The 18,936-nt window shown below is 32.2% G+C and overlaps 1 protein-coding gene across 2 annotated transcripts; it reads left to right on the top strand.

Annotated features, from left to right (window-relative positions):
- Positions 1–1,094: 1,094 nt before the first annotated feature.
- Positions 1,095–17,905, top strand: LOC129939659 (protein takeout). Of its 2 annotated transcripts, none has more exons than XM_056047760.1 (5): positions 1,095–1,192; positions 16,301–16,390; positions 16,468–16,705; positions 17,183–17,316; positions 17,471–17,905. In XM_056047760.1, exons 2-5 carry the CDS (start codon positions 16,312–16,314, stop codon positions 17,773–17,775), a joined length of 756 nt encoding a protein of 251 aa, XP_055903735.1. In that variant the 5' UTR covers positions 1,095–1,192; positions 16,301–16,311; the 3' UTR covers positions 17,776–17,905. The 2 variants fall into 2 exon arrangements, with proteins under 2 accessions (XP_055903735.1, XP_055903734.1); XM_056047759.1 differs by having other exon boundaries at positions 1,111–1,338.
- The last annotated feature ends 1,031 nt before the right edge of the window (positions 17,906–18,936 follow it).

An 18,936-nucleotide genomic window follows, 5' to 3' on the forward strand; every position in this document is an offset into this window, starting at 1 on the left:
TAAGCCTGCTCTTTGAAAAAAATAGTTTCTCACTTCTTGCTTTTCATTAGTGAATATATCTGCATTGATCCAAACAGGGCAGATTCTTGCTTCAAGCAAAATAAGAAGTTCGCTCAAAACTACTGGAACTGAAGGTTAGGAGAAACCTAGCTCAAAGTCATTTCCTCCGCTATTTTTCTATCTTCCACATCCGAGAAAGCGTAGTGCTCACCCAAGTTTTAAAGTTGATAGAGTTGCAGAACTTTGAGTCGTTTTAATTCCTTCGACTTTAGGCGAATTTTCGACTGATATTAACGCCCCTTAATCACTTTTAAATGTCGAAACTAAATTTTCAATAATGAAAATTTATTATAGCTATAACTAAATCTAAACTCAAAAATCGTAAATGGTTCACTCGGGTGTATACAAGCTTTTCTCATTGTATTGATTTCTTTATGCAAATTTTACCTAGACATTTTTCTTCTGTAAGTAACAGTGGATTATGTAACGTTGTTTTAAGAAATGTACTTAAATAATTTTCTATCGCATATTATTTATAAATATTTAAGGTTTCTCAAAAAAAAAACATAATCGAGTGATGTGGAGTGTATCTATTTTAGTGAATTTACAATCATCATTATAAAAAACCCTCCAATTCTGTTTAATCTCGATCAATCAAATCTCAAACCAAAGTTGAATAACTTAACACCTTCATATCATAACTCTTTGACTTGGAATTCACAGAACATTTAGGTAAGAATTTATACCATTTATAATTTAAAACTAACCTCTCAGGAAAAATCTCAGCTCATTAATATTTAAATTAATAAATTATAAGGCTACATGATATGTAAGCGCGCTATGACCATCTTGACTTTTGCAGAGAGAGGTAAGGTACTACGAATCAAATTGTATGTATGAAGCGTGTATACCCATCGTGTCGTGTTGTCTGTGCAAAAATACACGCGCCTATAATGAAATACCAGCTGTTGGCAGTGTGCCGCTTCGGCCGCCATTAAAAAAATAGCCTATAGAACTATAGATAAAGATACTCGACAATATTGTACTTTATGATCTTGCTTTGCATCGTTTTTAGATTCTGTATAAAACCAATTGACAAAAGCTCAAATAGCTTCAGTTTCAGTTCTAATCAACGCAACGTTAAGATTTGCTTAAGTCCGGTTAATATCTAGAAGTTAAATATTGTTGTTGGGTTGGTGCTTGGATAAATTTGAATTTGGATTACCTTGTCCTTTTTAACGAACACGGATACATTTGGAAATTTTTATATTGAATATTAATTTCAAATAAAAACATTTCTGTTTTTTTTTTGTCTAAGAAACGTGTGAAATTTTACAAGTAAGATAAATTGCATTAAGAATTAAGTTTTGTTTTAAGTGGACGATTCGATGTTGTGTTGAAAATTCTATCTCGTATCGATTTCAAATTCTAAAACAATTTATGTTTGAATGTTTGAATTCGTTTAATATTGAAAAAAATGAATAATTCGCATTATTTTAATACAAAATAATAATTAATTAAATAAAATGCATTCTAATTCTAAAAAAATATTACAGAACAAAGCAGTTAAATTTCAAAATATAAATTAAGTGCCATCAAAATATTCAAAACAACTCAAAATTATTATTAAAGAATTAATGTTTTTTTTCCATTAATGGAGTCATTTGTGTTCGAAAAGTTAAAACTTTCATATTTTAATTTTTTTGTATAGTTTTAAAATAAAAATTACTTTCTCTCAAAAAATAAATCGTATTCCAAAAATGAAAAAAAACACATTATTTTTAAAAATTTTCTTTTATTTTAAAGAAACTAATTTTCGAAGCTCGTTAAAGCATTGTGTGTGTTAAAGAAAATCAAAATAGGCAGTATGAAAAAACGGATGAATTAATTTCTTATTAAACAAAAAAAGGCTGGGATGCGACCCACACTGATAATTTCCCATCCCGTCTGTCAATTTGTCTTGCTTCAAAGTTTGTAGGATTTCACGTTGGGTAAAAAAAGTTGTCAGTTGAATTATTCTTAAAAAAATTTTGTTCATATAAAGAAATAGTTTAGTTTGAGAATCTTATTTTGTTAAATAGATTTTTAGTCGAAAACAAATTTTTACCAATTTTAGTAGCATTTCTTAAATTTTTACAAATTGGATGAATGAAATTAATATGAGAGATATCAAAAACCGAACATCAATTTTTACCAAATTTGCGTACTATTTTCTTGTGAAACAACGGCCAGTTGGAATTTTATAAAATAAGAGGCTAGGATGCGACCCACACTGATAACTTCCCATCCCGTCTGTCGATTTGTCTTGCTAAAAAGTTTGTCTATATGTATTTTTACCAAATTGGCGCACTATTTTTTGTAGATCTTACTTTTTATGAAAAAAACGGACTGTTGGATTTTTATATAAAAATTACTGAATATTGAAAACAATATTTTCTCTGAAATAAAATAAGTTTGAAGCCAATATTTTTGATTTTTGAAAAGCTATTTCATCAAGTCAAGTTTTAGTATTGTTTTTTTTAGAGTTTTATTTTTTGTAAAAAAAACTGTCAATTCGAATTTTTTCAAAATTTTACCAAATGTTGAAAACGATATTTCTTATAAGATAAAATTAGTTTGAAGCCAATATTTAAAATTTTTGAAGAGATATTTGAGTCGAAAATCAATTTTTACCAACTTTTATACATTTTTTTTCAGGTTTTTATTTTTTGTAAAAAAACTGTCAATTTGATTTTTCTCAAAATTTGTTCTAATGTTGAAAACAATATTTCTTATAAGAAAAAATTAGTTAGAACCATTATCTCAAAGTTTTTAAAAGATATTTGAGTCGAAAATCATTTTTTACGAACTTTTGTTAATTTTTTTACAAAAACTGTCAAATCGATTTTTTTCAAACTTTAACTGATAAAAGTAAATTTAAGCCAATATCTCAAAGTTTTGAAAAGATATTTGAGTCGAAAATCAATTTTTGCCAACTTTTATACATTTTTTTTTAGGTTTTATTTTTTGTAAAAAAAACTGTCCATTAGATTTTTCTCAAAATTTTATCAGATGTCAAAAACATTATTCTTCGTTGCATAAAATTGTTTTAGAGATGAAATCATATTTCAGTCGTAAAATTTTGGAGGTGACAAATTTTTTTTTTTCAGTTTTATTGATTTATAAAAAAAAACCGTTATATTGATTTTTTTCAAAAAATATACCTGTTTGGTATCACGTTATAGTATATTATATAAAATTTAATTCAAGTCTCTAGCGTTTTTGGTTCGTAAGATATTTAAGGTTAACCAAAATTTTCACCTTTTTTTCAAACTGCTATGGTAAAAAAACCACCCACGCAATTTTCTTGAGAGCCCTTTCTGCATCTTTCTGCCTTATTATCTGTATAACAAAATTTATTTGAAGTCGATATCTCTTCTGGTTCTTGAGCTATGGACGACGAAAAAAACGTCGCGAACGTACGGACGTACAAACGTACGTACACACGCACGCACAGACATCTTTCTAAAAATCTTTTATTTCGACTCTAGGGACCTTGAAACGTCGAGAAATGTCAAAATTTTTAATTTGACAAATCGGACCCATTACAATAACTTCCTATGGGAAGTTAAAAAACTACCGAATATCGAAAACAATATTTTCTTTTCAAAAAAAAGTTTGAAGACAATATTTTAAATTTTTGAAAAGCTTTTAAGCTTTTTGAGTCGAAAGTAAATTTCTACCGACTTTGTTTGTTTTTTATGTTTTTTTTTTTGTAAAAAAACTGTCAATTCAATTTTTTTCAAAAATTGTTGACAACAATATTTTTTAAAAGATAAAGTAGTTTAAAGCCAATATCTTAATGTTTTGAAAAGATATTTGAGTTGGAAATCAATTTTTACCAACTTTTATTAAATTTGGTTTAGGTTTTTGTAAAAAAAAACTGTCAATTATATATTTCTCAAAATTTTACTGAATGTTGAAAACAATATTTTTAAAAAGATAAAAGTAATTTAAAGCCAATATCTGCAAGTTTTGAAAAGATAATCAATGTTTTCCAACTTTTTTTTAAATTTTCTTTTAAGTTTTTATTTTTCTTAAAAAAACTGTCAATTCGATTTTTCTCAAATTTTTACAGGACGTTGAAAACAATATTTCTTATAAGATAATATAAGTTTGAAGTCATAATCTCAAAATCTCAATTTCTTGAAAAGATGTTCTAGTCAAAATTCAATTTTTACGAACTTTTAGAAATGCTTATTTAGGTTTTTAGTTTTTGTCAAAAAGCTTTCATTTCGAATTTTCAAAATATTTTATCGAATGGTCAAAACAATATTCCTCATAAGATAAAATAAAATATTTTTTAAAAGATAAAGTAGTTTAAAGCCAAAGTCTCAAAGTTTTGAAAAGATATTTGAGTTGGAAATCAATTTTTAGCAACCTTATTATTTTTTTTTGAGGTTTTTATTTTTTGTAAGAAAACTGTCAATTGGATTTTCCCCAACTCAAGAAAAGTGTCAGTTCGATTTTTACCAAATTTTAAAATGTAGTTTTTAGTTGCACAAAATTTTTTTGGAGACAAAATTATTTTTATTCGTAAAATTTTCGAGGTTTAAAATTTTTTGTTTCAGTTTTTTTGATTTATAAAAAAACTGCTAATTGGGTTTTTTTTCAAAAAATATACTACTTTGGTATTAAGTTACAATATATTATTTAAAATTTAATTTAAGTCTCTAGCGTTTTAATAAATTTGATTTGAAGTCGATATCTCTTCTGGCTCTTCAGCTACGGACGAAAAAAAACGTCGCGAACGTACGGACGTAAAAATGTACGAACGTGCATGCACACGCACGCAAATAAATCTTTCTAAAAATCTTTTATTTCGACTCTAGAACCTTGAAATGTCAAAATGTTCAATTCGACAAATCGGACCCATTTCAATAACTTCATATCGGAAGTTAACTATAGTACCTGCTAATATTTGCATACTGAGTGTATATTCTGATGACCTTTACTCTACTCTATGTAAAATTATACGGATCAATGGATTCAAATTTTGTATTTTACTAGATTTTGCATTCCGAAATTATAAAAATGTTAACTTTTTCCTATGTATACGAAATCCTGTGATTAATTTTTGGGAATCAGAGCGTTCATTTTCTAGTTCGGTATCAAATTAAAAGTGTTGTAAACTTCGAGATATTTGAGCCAGAAATTGAATGAACAAAAATCTTGAAAAATAAATTTTTTGGCTAGACACGTTTATAACTGTTGACCTAAAATAGCATTTACCAATTTAAGGACCAGTTCTTGGAGGTTTTTATATTTTTTAAAAATAAAGTGTACTACTGAGTCGAAAAAACTTTCTACTGTATTCAAAGAATCTGTACCTACTTATATTTTAGAATTTAAAAATTTACCTTCAAAATTAGTTTTTCTTTAAAAAAATGTCAATGACAATGAATTAGTCAAAAAATCTTAGTTAAGAGCTGGTTGTTTATTTAATTTTGTTGTATACAATTTTTCAATTTTATTAACTTCCCATAGGAAGTTATTGTAATCGGTCCAATTAGTTAAATTGAAACTTTTGCCATTTTTTGACATTTCAAAATCCTTAGAATCTAAATCAAAGATTATAACAGAGATATCTGTTAAAGTATTATTTTGAGAAAAAATTCAACTGACGTTTTTTTCAAAAATCAAAAAAACTATAGAAAAATTGTTTTTACCTCGAAGAATTTTTGAACAAGTATTGATAATAATTTGAAAATAGTTTTATATAATAGTCCAGTTAATAAATGTTTTCACCTAAAAAAAAAAACCAACAGTTTTGAAACTTGGCACACTTACTAGGTTATGTCTGGTGATGACCCAAACAAAAGCCCTTAAGAATCCGACGAGAGCTCTAGCGGCAGTTAAGAGAAACATGGTGCTTGTTTCAGTTATTCACGTTTATCTTAAAAACTATTTGTCGTATCTTAGCTTGACAACAGGGCGTGGAATCACTTATAGTGTGCTTAGCAAATTGGTTCGGGCTTGGTTTGGGCTGAACGCTACTCATTAAATTTTCTCATCACTCGAAGAATTCACTGGCGTTATTTTTTTACTAGTGAGCAACATGAAGATTTTGGGGAGGCACGTAAAATTAGAGATAATACAGACATTGCGAATCTGTCAAATTGTTTCCAAAGTCATCCTTCATTTCCAGTTACAAATGAAATCTTTATGCATGCAGGCAATGAGCCATATAGTGGCCCAAGGAGTTTTAGAAGTAAGAAGGGACATACAAATTTAATACCTCAGTTTTCAGTTACAGGCACAACAAAATGAATACAATTTCTCATGAAATTTAATAAGCTTTCATTTCGTGTAAAAAAGCGCATGTTTTAATAAGCTTTAATTTTCTAGAAGAATTTGTTTTGATACGACAAATAGTTTTTAAGATAAACCCGAAAAAGCAAAAAAAAACGTATGATTCTTTTTACAGAAGCTAGAGTTATTTTATAGCTAAAATAGATACGAACAAAATTATGAAAGCTTTTATAAATTTAATCAGCTTTAATTTTGTAGAAAAAATTTTTTTGATACGACCAATAGTCTTCGAGATAAACGTGAATAACTGAAACAAGCCACATGTTTCTCTTAACTGCCGCTATAAGCTATAGATCAGATTCTTGGAGACTTTTTTTGGGTCATCACCAGACATTTCTTAGTGTGCCAAGTTTCAAAACTTTTGGAGTTTTTTTTAGGTGAAGGAAATCTTTTTCGTTCATTGACTGGACTATAACGAAGAATGACGTTTTGAACATCTGGTAAAATTTTTGGAAAAACCGAAATGAAAGTTTTTTTTTTTCAACCTACAACAGTGACTAATAAAAATTGATTTTCGGCTCAAATATTTTAGAAATTTTCAGATTATTTTGCTGCCCACAAAATTAAAATATGAAAACTTATACTAACAGTTTTATTTGTAAAAATTTGATAAAAAAAAAGATTTTCGTCACAAATATCTCGAGAGTAAAATTGTTTAATATTAAAAGACAGTCCTTTCTTATAAAAATATATGAATGATTTTCCAAAAACAAAACCTAAAAAAACATCACTCAAAATTTTTAAAAATTGAATTTCGACTCAAATATCATTTCAAAAACTGAGATTATGGCTTAAAACTTATTTTATCTTATAGGAAATATTGTTTTTGACATCCGGTAAAATTTTTAGAAAAATTAAATTCACAAAAAATACAAACTTAAAAGAAAATGTAACAAAAGTTCGTAAAAATATACTTTCGACTCAAATAGATTTTCAAAAATTAAAAATATTGTCTTCAAACTTTTTTTATTTCACAGGAAATATTGTTTTCGATATTCAGTATTTTTTTTATAAAAAAAGTAAAATCTACAAAAAATTGATGTTCGGTTCTTGATGTCTCTCAAATTCATTTAATTTGTTAAAATTTAAGAACTTCTACTAAAATTGGTAAAAATTTGACTAAAACCCCATTTAACAAAACTAGATTTTTAAACTAAACTATTTGAAAAATATTGTTGGTAATTTTGAAATTTTTAAGAATAATTCAACTGACAACTTTTTTAACCCAACACGAAAACATACAAACTTTTAAGCAAGACAAATCGACAGACGGGATGTAAAGTTATCAGTGTGGCGCGCATCCCAGTCTTTTTCTTATTGGAAAGAGCAAAGCTAAGAAAAAATAATTTCGCGAAAATTTCATAAAATTTTCGTTTTTCGATCAACAAATTTTTATGAGGCCTACTATTTTTTTTAGTCTTATAAATGAAAAAAAAAAAACGCCAAATGCGAAAATTCTTGAAATCTTATTTTTCAACATTCAACTCAATCGCTCAATGGTTTGAGCTGTAGGGGCGAGGACAAACAGACGGACGAAATCGTGGGATCCACTTTTTCGGACTTCTCTACTATCGTAGAATTCAATCCTTATATTAAATATTATATTTTGTAGAGAATGAACATTTTATAAAGTGAAACCTTAATTTAGTCTTGAGATGTTCCGCTAAAGCGGTTTTTACCAATTTTCTGCAGTAATTATTGCTGATTTTTAGTTTTTGTAAGAAAAACTGGCAATTGTTTTTTTTTCTACAAATTTGACCAGATATTCAGACTAAATTAGTTTTAAGACAATATCTTTAATTACTGCCAAGATTTTAGAGTCGAATATCAATGTATTCTAGTAGGTGACAAATATTTTTGTTTTGTCAGATATTTTGATTTAGGTGTATTAAAAAAACATTTATTGAATTTAGTGGTAAATATGACATCATTCAAATACCTGCCTCTGATTCCTACGGTGGCACGAATCCAAGCGGTCCAATTTTCAATGACTAATAGATCAGGCTAAATTTTAGCGATGGTCTGTTTTATCCTCACCTTTAGGGCATCGGTCGATGTTGGTTTATTTGCATAGACCTTCGACTTCAAGAAACCCCAGTGGAAAAAATCTAACGGTTCAAATGGAATGACCAAATAACATCAATCATGCGAGATATAACCTTACCCTCTAATCATTCATGCAAAATGTCAATATGGTTCAATTTGGGCCGTAAGAAATTAGTCGTCATTATTACGTAGCCTTATTAATGTCGTTTTCAAAAAATTACGGACCAATTGTGCCGCTGGCCCAAAATCCACACCAAACGGTAACATTTTGAGGATGATTTGTCACCTGGTGAACCCCGAGTGGGTTGGTTTCGTACTATATACGGCAAGTTTGCTTGTTAATGCAGCAAATTATCCAAAAATGCACTAAAGATGATTTTTCGGCCAAAATTGTGGTTCGCTTCCAAACGATTCAAAGCCCACCCAGCGAACAAACGGCGTTGTCTATGGTCATGAACTTTGAGCTCCTAGGTCAGTTGGATCCTGTACGGGTGTAGGCCCAAGCCCTGACGCAAAATTCGACCAGTTCAATTTTTGCAAAAGGCTGAGTTCTGCTGTACACTTTCACGGACCATGGCGATGAATAATAAACAAAAGATTTGACAGATGTCACCAAACCATTGAGCCGCCAAGGGGCTCCAAAATCTTCCCGCGCCAATTTAAAAACTCTATATTTACGATTAGCTGTTTAAAAAATGTATACCTAAAGTCATTATGATTTTGGGTTTAATTTAGCAAAAACACAACTCAAAAACTTGAAAACTTATGATTCAATTCAGTATTTTTGTTAGTCATCCGTTGAGTTTCTAATCTTTGAACCTACGATAACATCTTCTAATTATTTATTCAACTATAGACCTCTGCCACCCGCAAACTTTATCATAAGCATATTAAATACTTTAATTTGTTTTTATGTTGATTTCAATTCATAAAAGCAATAACTCTTATAATCACGGTAATTAATATTCCAAATCTGAGCAATTGCAAATCATTCCATGTAAGCACACTCATCAAATTATTATTGGAATGCAAATGAACTTATTATATTTAGTGTTAAAAATAATAATTGTATTATTTTGTTGTTTATTTGTTAGAACTTACAATTTCAATGGTGACAACAGGTCAAGTTGATAATTAAATGTTTTGTAGACATAATCTCATGATATATTAGAATTTTTATGATTTATTATTTTTAGTCTTTTTATGAATATTGTTGGTCTTGCATATTAATTAGTTCCGATAGATATATTTTTGCTTTATTAATATAATTGTAAAATTATCATTCGAAATAATTAAAATAAAAATGTTTTTAACATTTCCTTAATATTAATTATAAACAAATTATCACCTCTGCATTTTAATCACTTTTTCGGACGGTCGAGTTTGATGGGCTTAACGATACATAAAAAATATACAATGACATTAGTTGTCAGCTGTCAAAGAGTGACAAAATAGAAAAAAGATTATTCGGGCTCAAGCTTACAATATTTTCGATCTAAAACGAGCACAAAGCTTGAGGAAACATTTAAGATTGCCTCATAAGAGTCCATTGTTTATGTATGTTTACAAGAATTCAACAAACTAGAAAATACTTACGGATTTTTGTTGCTTGATAGCGTTCCACCCAAACGAACTTTAGATCGTTAAGAAACTTGAAGAGATTTTGTTTTATAACTCCTTTACTTCAATTAACGTTTGGCTAGATTATATTTTTATTCAGGAGGACTGACAAAACTTTATTATCGGGTTGAAGTACAATCAACAACAGTCCGTTGAAAACTAGGGCCTAGTAACTTAGAATTCTTATCCATTCCTGTGTGCGAGTACTGTTGACAGGGTTGGAGGGGACCCACAGTTTAAAGCCGAATCCGACCGGCTTATTTAATAAAACACTTTTCAAGACAACAATTACTCTTGAACTTGTCAATTCCTCGCAAGAGGCAGTACCCGTGAAAATAACTTTAGATGGCATAAGCAGGGATCGAACCCAAGACCTCTGGCATGACAGACCAACGCACTAACCATTATGCAACGGGTACTACAGCGGTCGATTCGTTGGACCTAATTTTGCCACAATTTTTGGCAACTATTCTACGCTCATAAAAATTGAGGACAATTCACACGAGAGCGACCAACCATCGACTATTGAATAAATAAATGTAATTCTAAACAATTGCAATGTGATTGTTGCGAACTGTCAAACTCAAATGGCGTTACAAATACGATCCATCCACACTTCGCTTTACGTCTTAAATTAAAAATTAAATTCTGGCCCATGTAAAAGAAACCTAATAATGGACGAATATTAGTTCATTCGTTGGTCGCTGTCACGTGATAGTCCTGTACTCTCTGGTGCTGTCACCATCCTTTTGAAACCACATGTCGGTGGTCCAAGAACATGTCTTCCAATTCGAGCCAAAAGTATTCGGTAATCATGACGCAATCGTTATCGTCGACAGACAAATAGGACCTAATGATGCACAACAGTTATTTTTGGATTAAGTAGTGATTCATGAAAGAATTGTAAATTTTCATCCTACCAATGACACATATTTCGCTTATTCACATATACATTGAAACAAAAATGAGCTTCGTTACTTGAAAAACTGAATAAAAGGGTTGCGTTCACAAATTAATTTCTAGGTTGTAAAGTCAATATTGGAAAATAAATTCTCGCTTAACAATCAAATTAGCTTGCATTTCTTTTTTCCTTTTTAAACTATGTGATAGAGAATTCTTGAAAATTGAATTACACAAATTCTGTTTTCCAAGTTCTTACAGCAATACGGACATCTCAGAGATCATGGATCTGCGTTCCATGGGGCAAAATAAATTGATTAATTTTTGATTTAAGATCAAAACTAATACAATTTTCAGCTAACAGTTTAAGGGATACAAGTTTTTAATTGTAATTAATATGGTCGAAAAAAGTTATTGCTATCAAACGAACATCATATTTAATAAAATATGGAAGCTATTGGAACGCATTGGTACATTAATAAACTTTATCTTCTCCTCCGTGATTTACTTCCTCTCCGTTGATTTAAGAATTTTTACAATTTTTGTTTTCTTAAAAATAACAACATGCTTTCAAAAATTTTAAGCTCGAAATTTGACAGCTCTACCGCCCTCGTTCACGAAGTGACATTAATAATAAATAAATTGGGTGGCGCAACAGTCCTTTGCAAACTAGGGCCTAGTGACTTATAACTCTCAACCATTCCTGTGTGCAAGTAATGTTGTCAGGAATGAAGGGGACCTACTGGCTAATTTGAGAAAGCACTTTTTCATGACAAGAGTTACTCTTAGAGAATTTGTCAATTCCTCGCAAGAGGCAGTACCCGTGAAAAGACGTTAGATGGCATAGACAGGGATCGAACCCTAGACCTCTGGCAGACAGTCTAACGCACTAACCATCATGCCATGGGTGACATTAATACAATGCCAAAAAAATATTCCAATTGTAAAAAAAAAAACATCAAATTATCTTCTTATTGTCAATTAAGATGTCAAAACATTGTTTTCATCTGTCAATTCAGAGGGTCTCGAACTTTAGGTGGTTAGATTAGGTAAGGTAATTGAGCTGACGAGTGTAGACGTAATCACCAGACTCAAATAGATGTGTGATAACACCAAGTTTTTAAATGCCCTGAAAATAAAATATGAAAACCTATGTCTAAAGAATGTCGTCAATATTTTTGAAGTAGTGTCTGGTTAAAGTGGGAAAGTGGCATAAGGAGATTTTATTACTTTGGCAGAAATCGATTTTATTGCTGCTGGGCTATGAATGAAAATGGTGATATCAGCTCGTAATAACGCCATCATTGAGGCTCGTTTTACACTGCCAATGATTTTGCTGGAAATACGAAGCTTTAATCAGGGAGTCTGAAAGAGTTGGCAAGATTGAGTGTTTCATAAAAGAAACATGCACCTATACTACCGCATCCGCTTTCGAACCGTCAATATATATCGATATTGTCAACTCTCTTATGTCTGGGGCATTTTTCACCCATTCGTTCCTATCAGCGAAGATAGTACTGAAGGGTTTATTGACATTCAGACATGGAGTCATTTGGCTTGTTTTTTAGCAATTGGTCTGGCTGGTAAGACGGTGTCTGCAGCAGTTTTCTTTATCTAAATGTCCATTAGCAGAAGATTGAGTATTATTTTTATTGCTGCTGTGGGGCTGGTCACCCTTTGTAGGCCACTGCTTTGACACAACTGTATCCGTTCATCACGGTGAGACGGTGAGCAGTGACAGTACACCTCCTAGTGGTGTTTATCTGCATGTTGATACTTTGATTTCTGTACCAGCTAGTTCCCTAATGGTTTGTTTATGTTTAGGCTTACACATGATCCAGTATATCAAAGATTGTTCAGTTTCTAGACCCGTTTGAACTTTTTCGACTGCAATTTGTTGTACGTTGTTGAAAGCCCTTTTCAAGTCTAAAAACACTGCCAGTGTATACTTCTTATCATGGAGTGCCTTTTCCATAGTTAACATCACAAAGTGTAGGGCTGTTCCTGCACTTTTGCTTTTAGAATAGGCGTGTTTGAAAGGGGATAAAACATCAGGCCGCCCGAGGTTACCTCTAATGAGGATATCTAGAAGTCTGGCTTACGTTTTATGAGTAACCGATGAAAGATTAATTACCCAGTTGTATTTGGCAGTAGTGTGGTTGGTTTTACCAGCGTTAGGTATGAAAATTACTTTGACCTCACATCCTAGAAACATATCCCCATCTGAGGCTACGATGGAATAAATTTCAAAGGTTTGGGATTAGATAGGCAACTTGTTTTTCACTTTAACATTTTATTCTTAACAGATAATTTAGACCTATGTTAAGTTCTTTTTTTTAACAATAGTTAACTTTTGCCGCTATGTAATAAAAAATGTCCAAGCGTCACGAATTGTTGAAGTTTGTTACAATTATTTAAGAACGACAATTGTTAGAAATTGTTGATAGGTCAAATCCCAACGTTATGACGAATGCCATTTGAATTCATTATTTTCGTCAAACAAACAAATCTTTCACTTTAACATTTCAAAGCTATCAACAGTTTTTTGTTTTAGATAGTAACAAATCATAACTATTTGACATTTCAACAATGTAGTAAGGAAAGAAGTGGTGACGTCATATTGTTGCAAATCGTAACAACCTTGATATTTAGGAATGCTTAACGCCTGAATACAATGGGTAAAGATTGAAGTTTAACAAAAAACGCTTCAATCAAAAGTTGTCATTAAAATCGGGCATTTTGAAGCAAAGGACGTCCATAATAGTAAAGCACAACAATAAATAAAGTTTGAAGCTGTCAAAAAAAAAAACAATTAATGTGCCAACATTGACTCGGACAATTCTTTGTTGTAGCCCAGGTACGTCTACGGATATTACGATCCAAGCCAAAGCAAGGAAGTACTGCGAGAAGATTCGACGTTAGACGGCTACAATCGCAAGAGACTGCCATGTCCTTTTCCGATCAAGTCTCTAATAACCTCTTAAGGAATCCTATGCTGCCTGCATTAAGCATTGAAAACCAGTGGCAACATTGCTTCGCAGCCATCATAGATGCCGCCTCTGAGGTGCTAGGTTTCACACGGCCACGACAGCGAAACCCCTGGTTTGACGACGAATGTCGGCAAGCGCACGCAGCGAAACAAGAGGCATACAAAACGGCGCTGCACAAAAGGACTAGAGCTGCTCGCTAGCTCTACGAGCAGAAGAGGAGAGAGGAACATCGGCTTCTTAGATGGAAAAAAAGAGAGCATGAGAAGCACGCAATCGAGGAGATAGAGGGATGTCACAACAAGAATGAGGTTCGTAAATTTTACCAAAAGGTAAAAAAAACCTCCCAAGGGTACCAGCCACGAACCGAAGCCTATAAGGAACGATCAGGGAAACATCGTAGTAGAACCCTAGTCTAAACGGCGATGACAAACCGAATTCCGCTGTAAGGGAGATAGAACCACTCAACCTCGGCGACACAGATCAACAATTCCGCCTACCTGACCTTGACGAAGTGAAGATAGCTATATCTAAACTTAAGTCAAACAAAGCTGCTGGAGCTGACGGCATCGCTGCCGAACTATTCAAAGCAGCAGGCGATGACTTGGTACGGAGCATGCACCAACTCATCTGCAAAATATGGCCGGAAGAAAGCATGCCTGATGAGTGGAATCTCAGCATAGTGTGCCCGATACATAAGAAAGGCGACCCTCTAAACTGCGCCAACTACAGAGGCATCAATCTTCTTAACATTGCGTATCAGTGTGGCTTCAGACCAGGAAAGTCCACTATCGACCAAATATTCACACTACGGCAGATCTTGGAAAAAACCCAGGAACTTCAAATCGATATCCACCATCTCTTAATCGATTTAAAAGCCGCGTATGACAGCATCTATAGGGAAGAGCTCTACCGAGCAATGTCTAGTTTTGGCATCCCTGAGAAACTTATCCGTTTGTGCAGAATGACGAAGGAGAATGCACGCTGCTCTATCAAGGTTGGAAAAGATCTCACCGATGCATTTGATGTCAAAAAAGGTTTTAGAGAAGACGATACACTGTCATGCGACTTCTTTAACATCGTTCTGGAAAGAATTGTGCAAAACTCAACCATCAATACTAGAGGCACAATCTTCCAAAGATCCATCCATTTACTCGGATACGCAGATGATATTGACATAATTGGAAGATCAAAGCGTGATGTCAGTGGAGCGTTTTTGAGCAATGCGGCGGAAGCGAAGAAGATGGGTTTAGTGGTCAATGAGGGCAAGACCAAGTATATGCTGTCATCAAAAAAGGACACTGAACAACGAGGTCTTGGACAAAACGTCACCATGGACAGCTATAACTTTGAGGTAGTTAAGGACTTTGTCTTCCTAGGCACCGCTATTAATGCATACAACGACACCAGCGCTAAAATCAAACGAAGAATAACTCTTGCAAATCACAGCTTCTTTGGACTTAGAAGGCAATTGAGAAGTAAAGTCCTCTCTCGAGCATGTAAATTCACCATCTATAAGACACTCATCATCCCGGTTCTCATTTATGGCGCTGAGGCCTGGACCCTGTCAAAGAAAGATGAGAGCGTCTTAGGATGCTTCGAGAGAAAAATTCTTCGGGTGATTTTTGGTCCCGTACGCATAGATGGAGAATGAAGGAGAAGATATGACGTAGAACTGTACGGGCTGTACAGCGAAAGTGACCTAGTTAGCAGAATTAAAGTCCAACGGCTTAGATGGCTAGGTCACGTAGAGCGAATAGACATTAGCGCTCCATCCCGGAAGGTCTTCGAATCCAATCCCGAGGGACGGCGCAGTAGAGGAAGACCGCGACTCAGATGGCGCACCTAGGTGGGAGAGGACCTCAACCAACTTGGCGTGCGAAACTGGAGACAGCTAGCTAGGGACCGAGCTGCCTGGAGACGCATGTTGGTTGAGGCCCAGGTCCGCCCCGGACTGTAGCGCCACCTCAAGTAAGTTAGTAATGTGTCAATTTTGTGCTGGAGTTTTGTTGACGTGCTGTATTTGTCGAAAATAAATAATTTTAAAATTTAAATTAAAATGTCAAAAATCTGCACAGCATTAAGTCAAAAGTAAAAGCTTCGATTTCAACTTTGCATTGCAGTGCTGTGTGTTGTTTTCGTATTTTTTCTCTTTGACAGTACCACAATATTCAGCTTCACCATTGTGTTCAACCAGTGATAGTGAAAGATTGTTACCAATAGTTAGATAAAGAACAGACCTCTATGATCTCTAATGATTGTTTTCTTCTGACAGTTTCCGAAAACTTAGTTTTAAGAACTAGGATAAATTAAAACATGCTCTTTTGTAATACCTACTTCTAAAAAAGCCTCACAAACTAATTATACGTCCTTAATGTCTTTATTTTGTATTGCAGAAAAAATCGGAATGGCATATAGACAATTCTTGGTGCTTGTTTTATTGTTGGTAGTTTTCGATGTGTATTTAGCACAATCTCCAAAAATACGTAAGTTATTTCGATAGTTTTTATATTTTTTCCTATTTTTATACAGAAATAATAATAATAATAAATATAAAATTTAGCTGATTACATTCACATCTGTCATCGAAATGATCCCAAAATTAACGAATGCATTCGAAATACTGTTCACGAAATGAGACCATATTTGGGTGATGGCATTAAAGAATTAAATGTTCCACCCTTAGAGCCCCTTTATATCGGTGATCTTAATATTTTGGATGGTGGACGAAATGGATTTACTGTTAAAACTAAAAATTTAAACATTTACGGAGCTGCTAACTTTGAAATCAAGAAATTAAAGTAAGTATAAGAAATCAAAAGATTCGTTTAAAGAACATTATTTATGGCTGAATCACAAACGAGCTTCAGCTTCGGCTTCACCTGACGTTTACGAGTTTAGCCTTAGGAATTCAATGCATGCTGTCACAATGGAGCTTCGACCTCACGTTTCGTTTGACAATCGTAAGGAAAAGAACGTAACGGAACGTAATGTGACTCTAAACGGAAGCTCTAGTTCAATTATCTGAACATTTGCTTTGTCTGACAGCTCAACAGCTGTTAAAAAAAATGTCAACAAACAAAATATTTTCTCTTTGGAGGGATGAAATAAAAGAAATGTCAATATCAAAGCAACCTCAAAGCAGGCCCACCGTAACAAAAACGAAGCCGAAGCAGAACCTTGTTTATGATTCAGCCATTAATTATTAGATTGATGTGACATATTTTAGGGTTTGACCAAACATCTCATAAAAATTTGTTTTAATTTTTCAATTAAAGTGCATTAGATCAGGGCAGACATATTGATTTTGAAATGGTTCTACCAAGACTTCATGGTGAAGGAACTTATGACGTCAGTGGGCAACTATTGGCTTTGCCTCTAAAAGGAAACGGAAGATTTAGCGGAAATTTTAGTAAGTTTTAAACTCTCAATATCAGACTTTACAAGGAACGTCATGTTTGACGTTTACCAAAGTCACGTTGTCAAACAGATTTTTAAATGAAAACTTAGCTAGTATTAATATACTTAGATTTGACAGTTTTCTTATGATCTACTTTTTATTACAGCTAACTTCAATGCATTTGTCAAACTGGATTTCGAAGTTAAAACTGACAGTGAAAATGTGGATCGTGTTGGAATTAAAAACTTGGAAGTTAAGATTATAATGGGAAAAGGACGAATTCGTTTGTATAATTTATTCAATGGTGACAAAACACTTGGTGATATTATTAATGAAACAATAAATCAGAATTTCGAGACATTCACTATGGAATTAATTCCACCAATTGAACGAGCTTTGGAGAAAAAATTCCTATCGATAGCTGGTAAAATAATGGAAACATTTACATACGATGAATTATTTCCCGTGTAAATGAAAAGCAAAATAAAGGAAAACAAAAATATAAACATAATCTCAGGATGTGATAGCTTTTTAAACTTTTTAAGTCAATTATTATTGTGTTTTTTTTTCTAAGTTGTAATTACAAGTGATTGTTAATTGATTTTAAAAGTTGTTTTATTTTAATAAAATTTTCATTTTGGTATATGGCTTGAAAACGCATAAACTAGAAGTTGCTCACGAAAAACCTGTCAATCTGACACTTTTAACCTTATGTACAAATAATTGTTAGCAGGAAATATTTATTAACTTCCCATAGGAAGTTATTGTAATGGGTCCGATTTGTCAAATTGAAAATTTTGACATTTCTCGACGTTTCAAGGTCCCTAGAGTCGAAATAAAAGATTTTTAGAAAGATGTCTGTGCGTGCGTGTGTACGTACGTTTGTACGACCGTACGTCCGTACGTCCGTACGTTCGCGACGTTTTTTTCGTCGTCCATAGCTCAAGAACCAGAAGAGATATCGACTTCAAATAAATTTTGTTATACAGATAAAAAGGCAGAAAGATGCAGAAAGAGCTCTCAAGAAAATTGAGTGGGTGGTTTTTTTACCATAGCAGTTTGAAAAAAAGGTGAAAATTTTGGTTAACCCTAAATATCTTACGAACCAAAAACGCTAGAGACTTGAATTAAATTTTATATAATAGATTGTAACGTGATGCCAAAAAGGTATATTTTTTGAAAAAAATCAATATAACGGTTTTTTTTTAAATCAATAAAACTGAAAAAAAAAAATTTGTCACCTCCAAAATTTTACGACTGAAATATGATTTCATCTCTAAAACAATTTTGTGCAACGAAGAATAATGTTTTTGACATCTGATAAAATTTTGAAAAAAATATAATTGACAGTTTTTTTTATAAAAAATAAAAATCTAAAAAAAACATTACTCAAAGTTCGTAAAAATTGAATATCGATTCAAATATCTTTTCAAAAACATTAAATTTAGGCTTCAAACTTATTTTATCTTATAAGAAATATTGTTTTCAACATTCTGAAAAATTTTGAGAAAAATCGAATTGACAGTTTTTTTTACAAAAAATAAAAACCTAAAAAAAATGTATAAAAGTTGGTAAAAATTGATTTTCGACTAGAATATCTTTTCAAAACTTTGAGATATTGGCTTTAATTTA

This window comes from Eupeodes corollae, chromosome 1 (assembly GCF_945859685.1).
Source record: "Eupeodes corollae chromosome 1, idEupCoro1.1, whole genome shotgun sequence".
NCBI classification, from domain to species: Eukaryota; Metazoa; Arthropoda; class Insecta; order Diptera; family Syrphidae; genus Eupeodes; species Eupeodes corollae.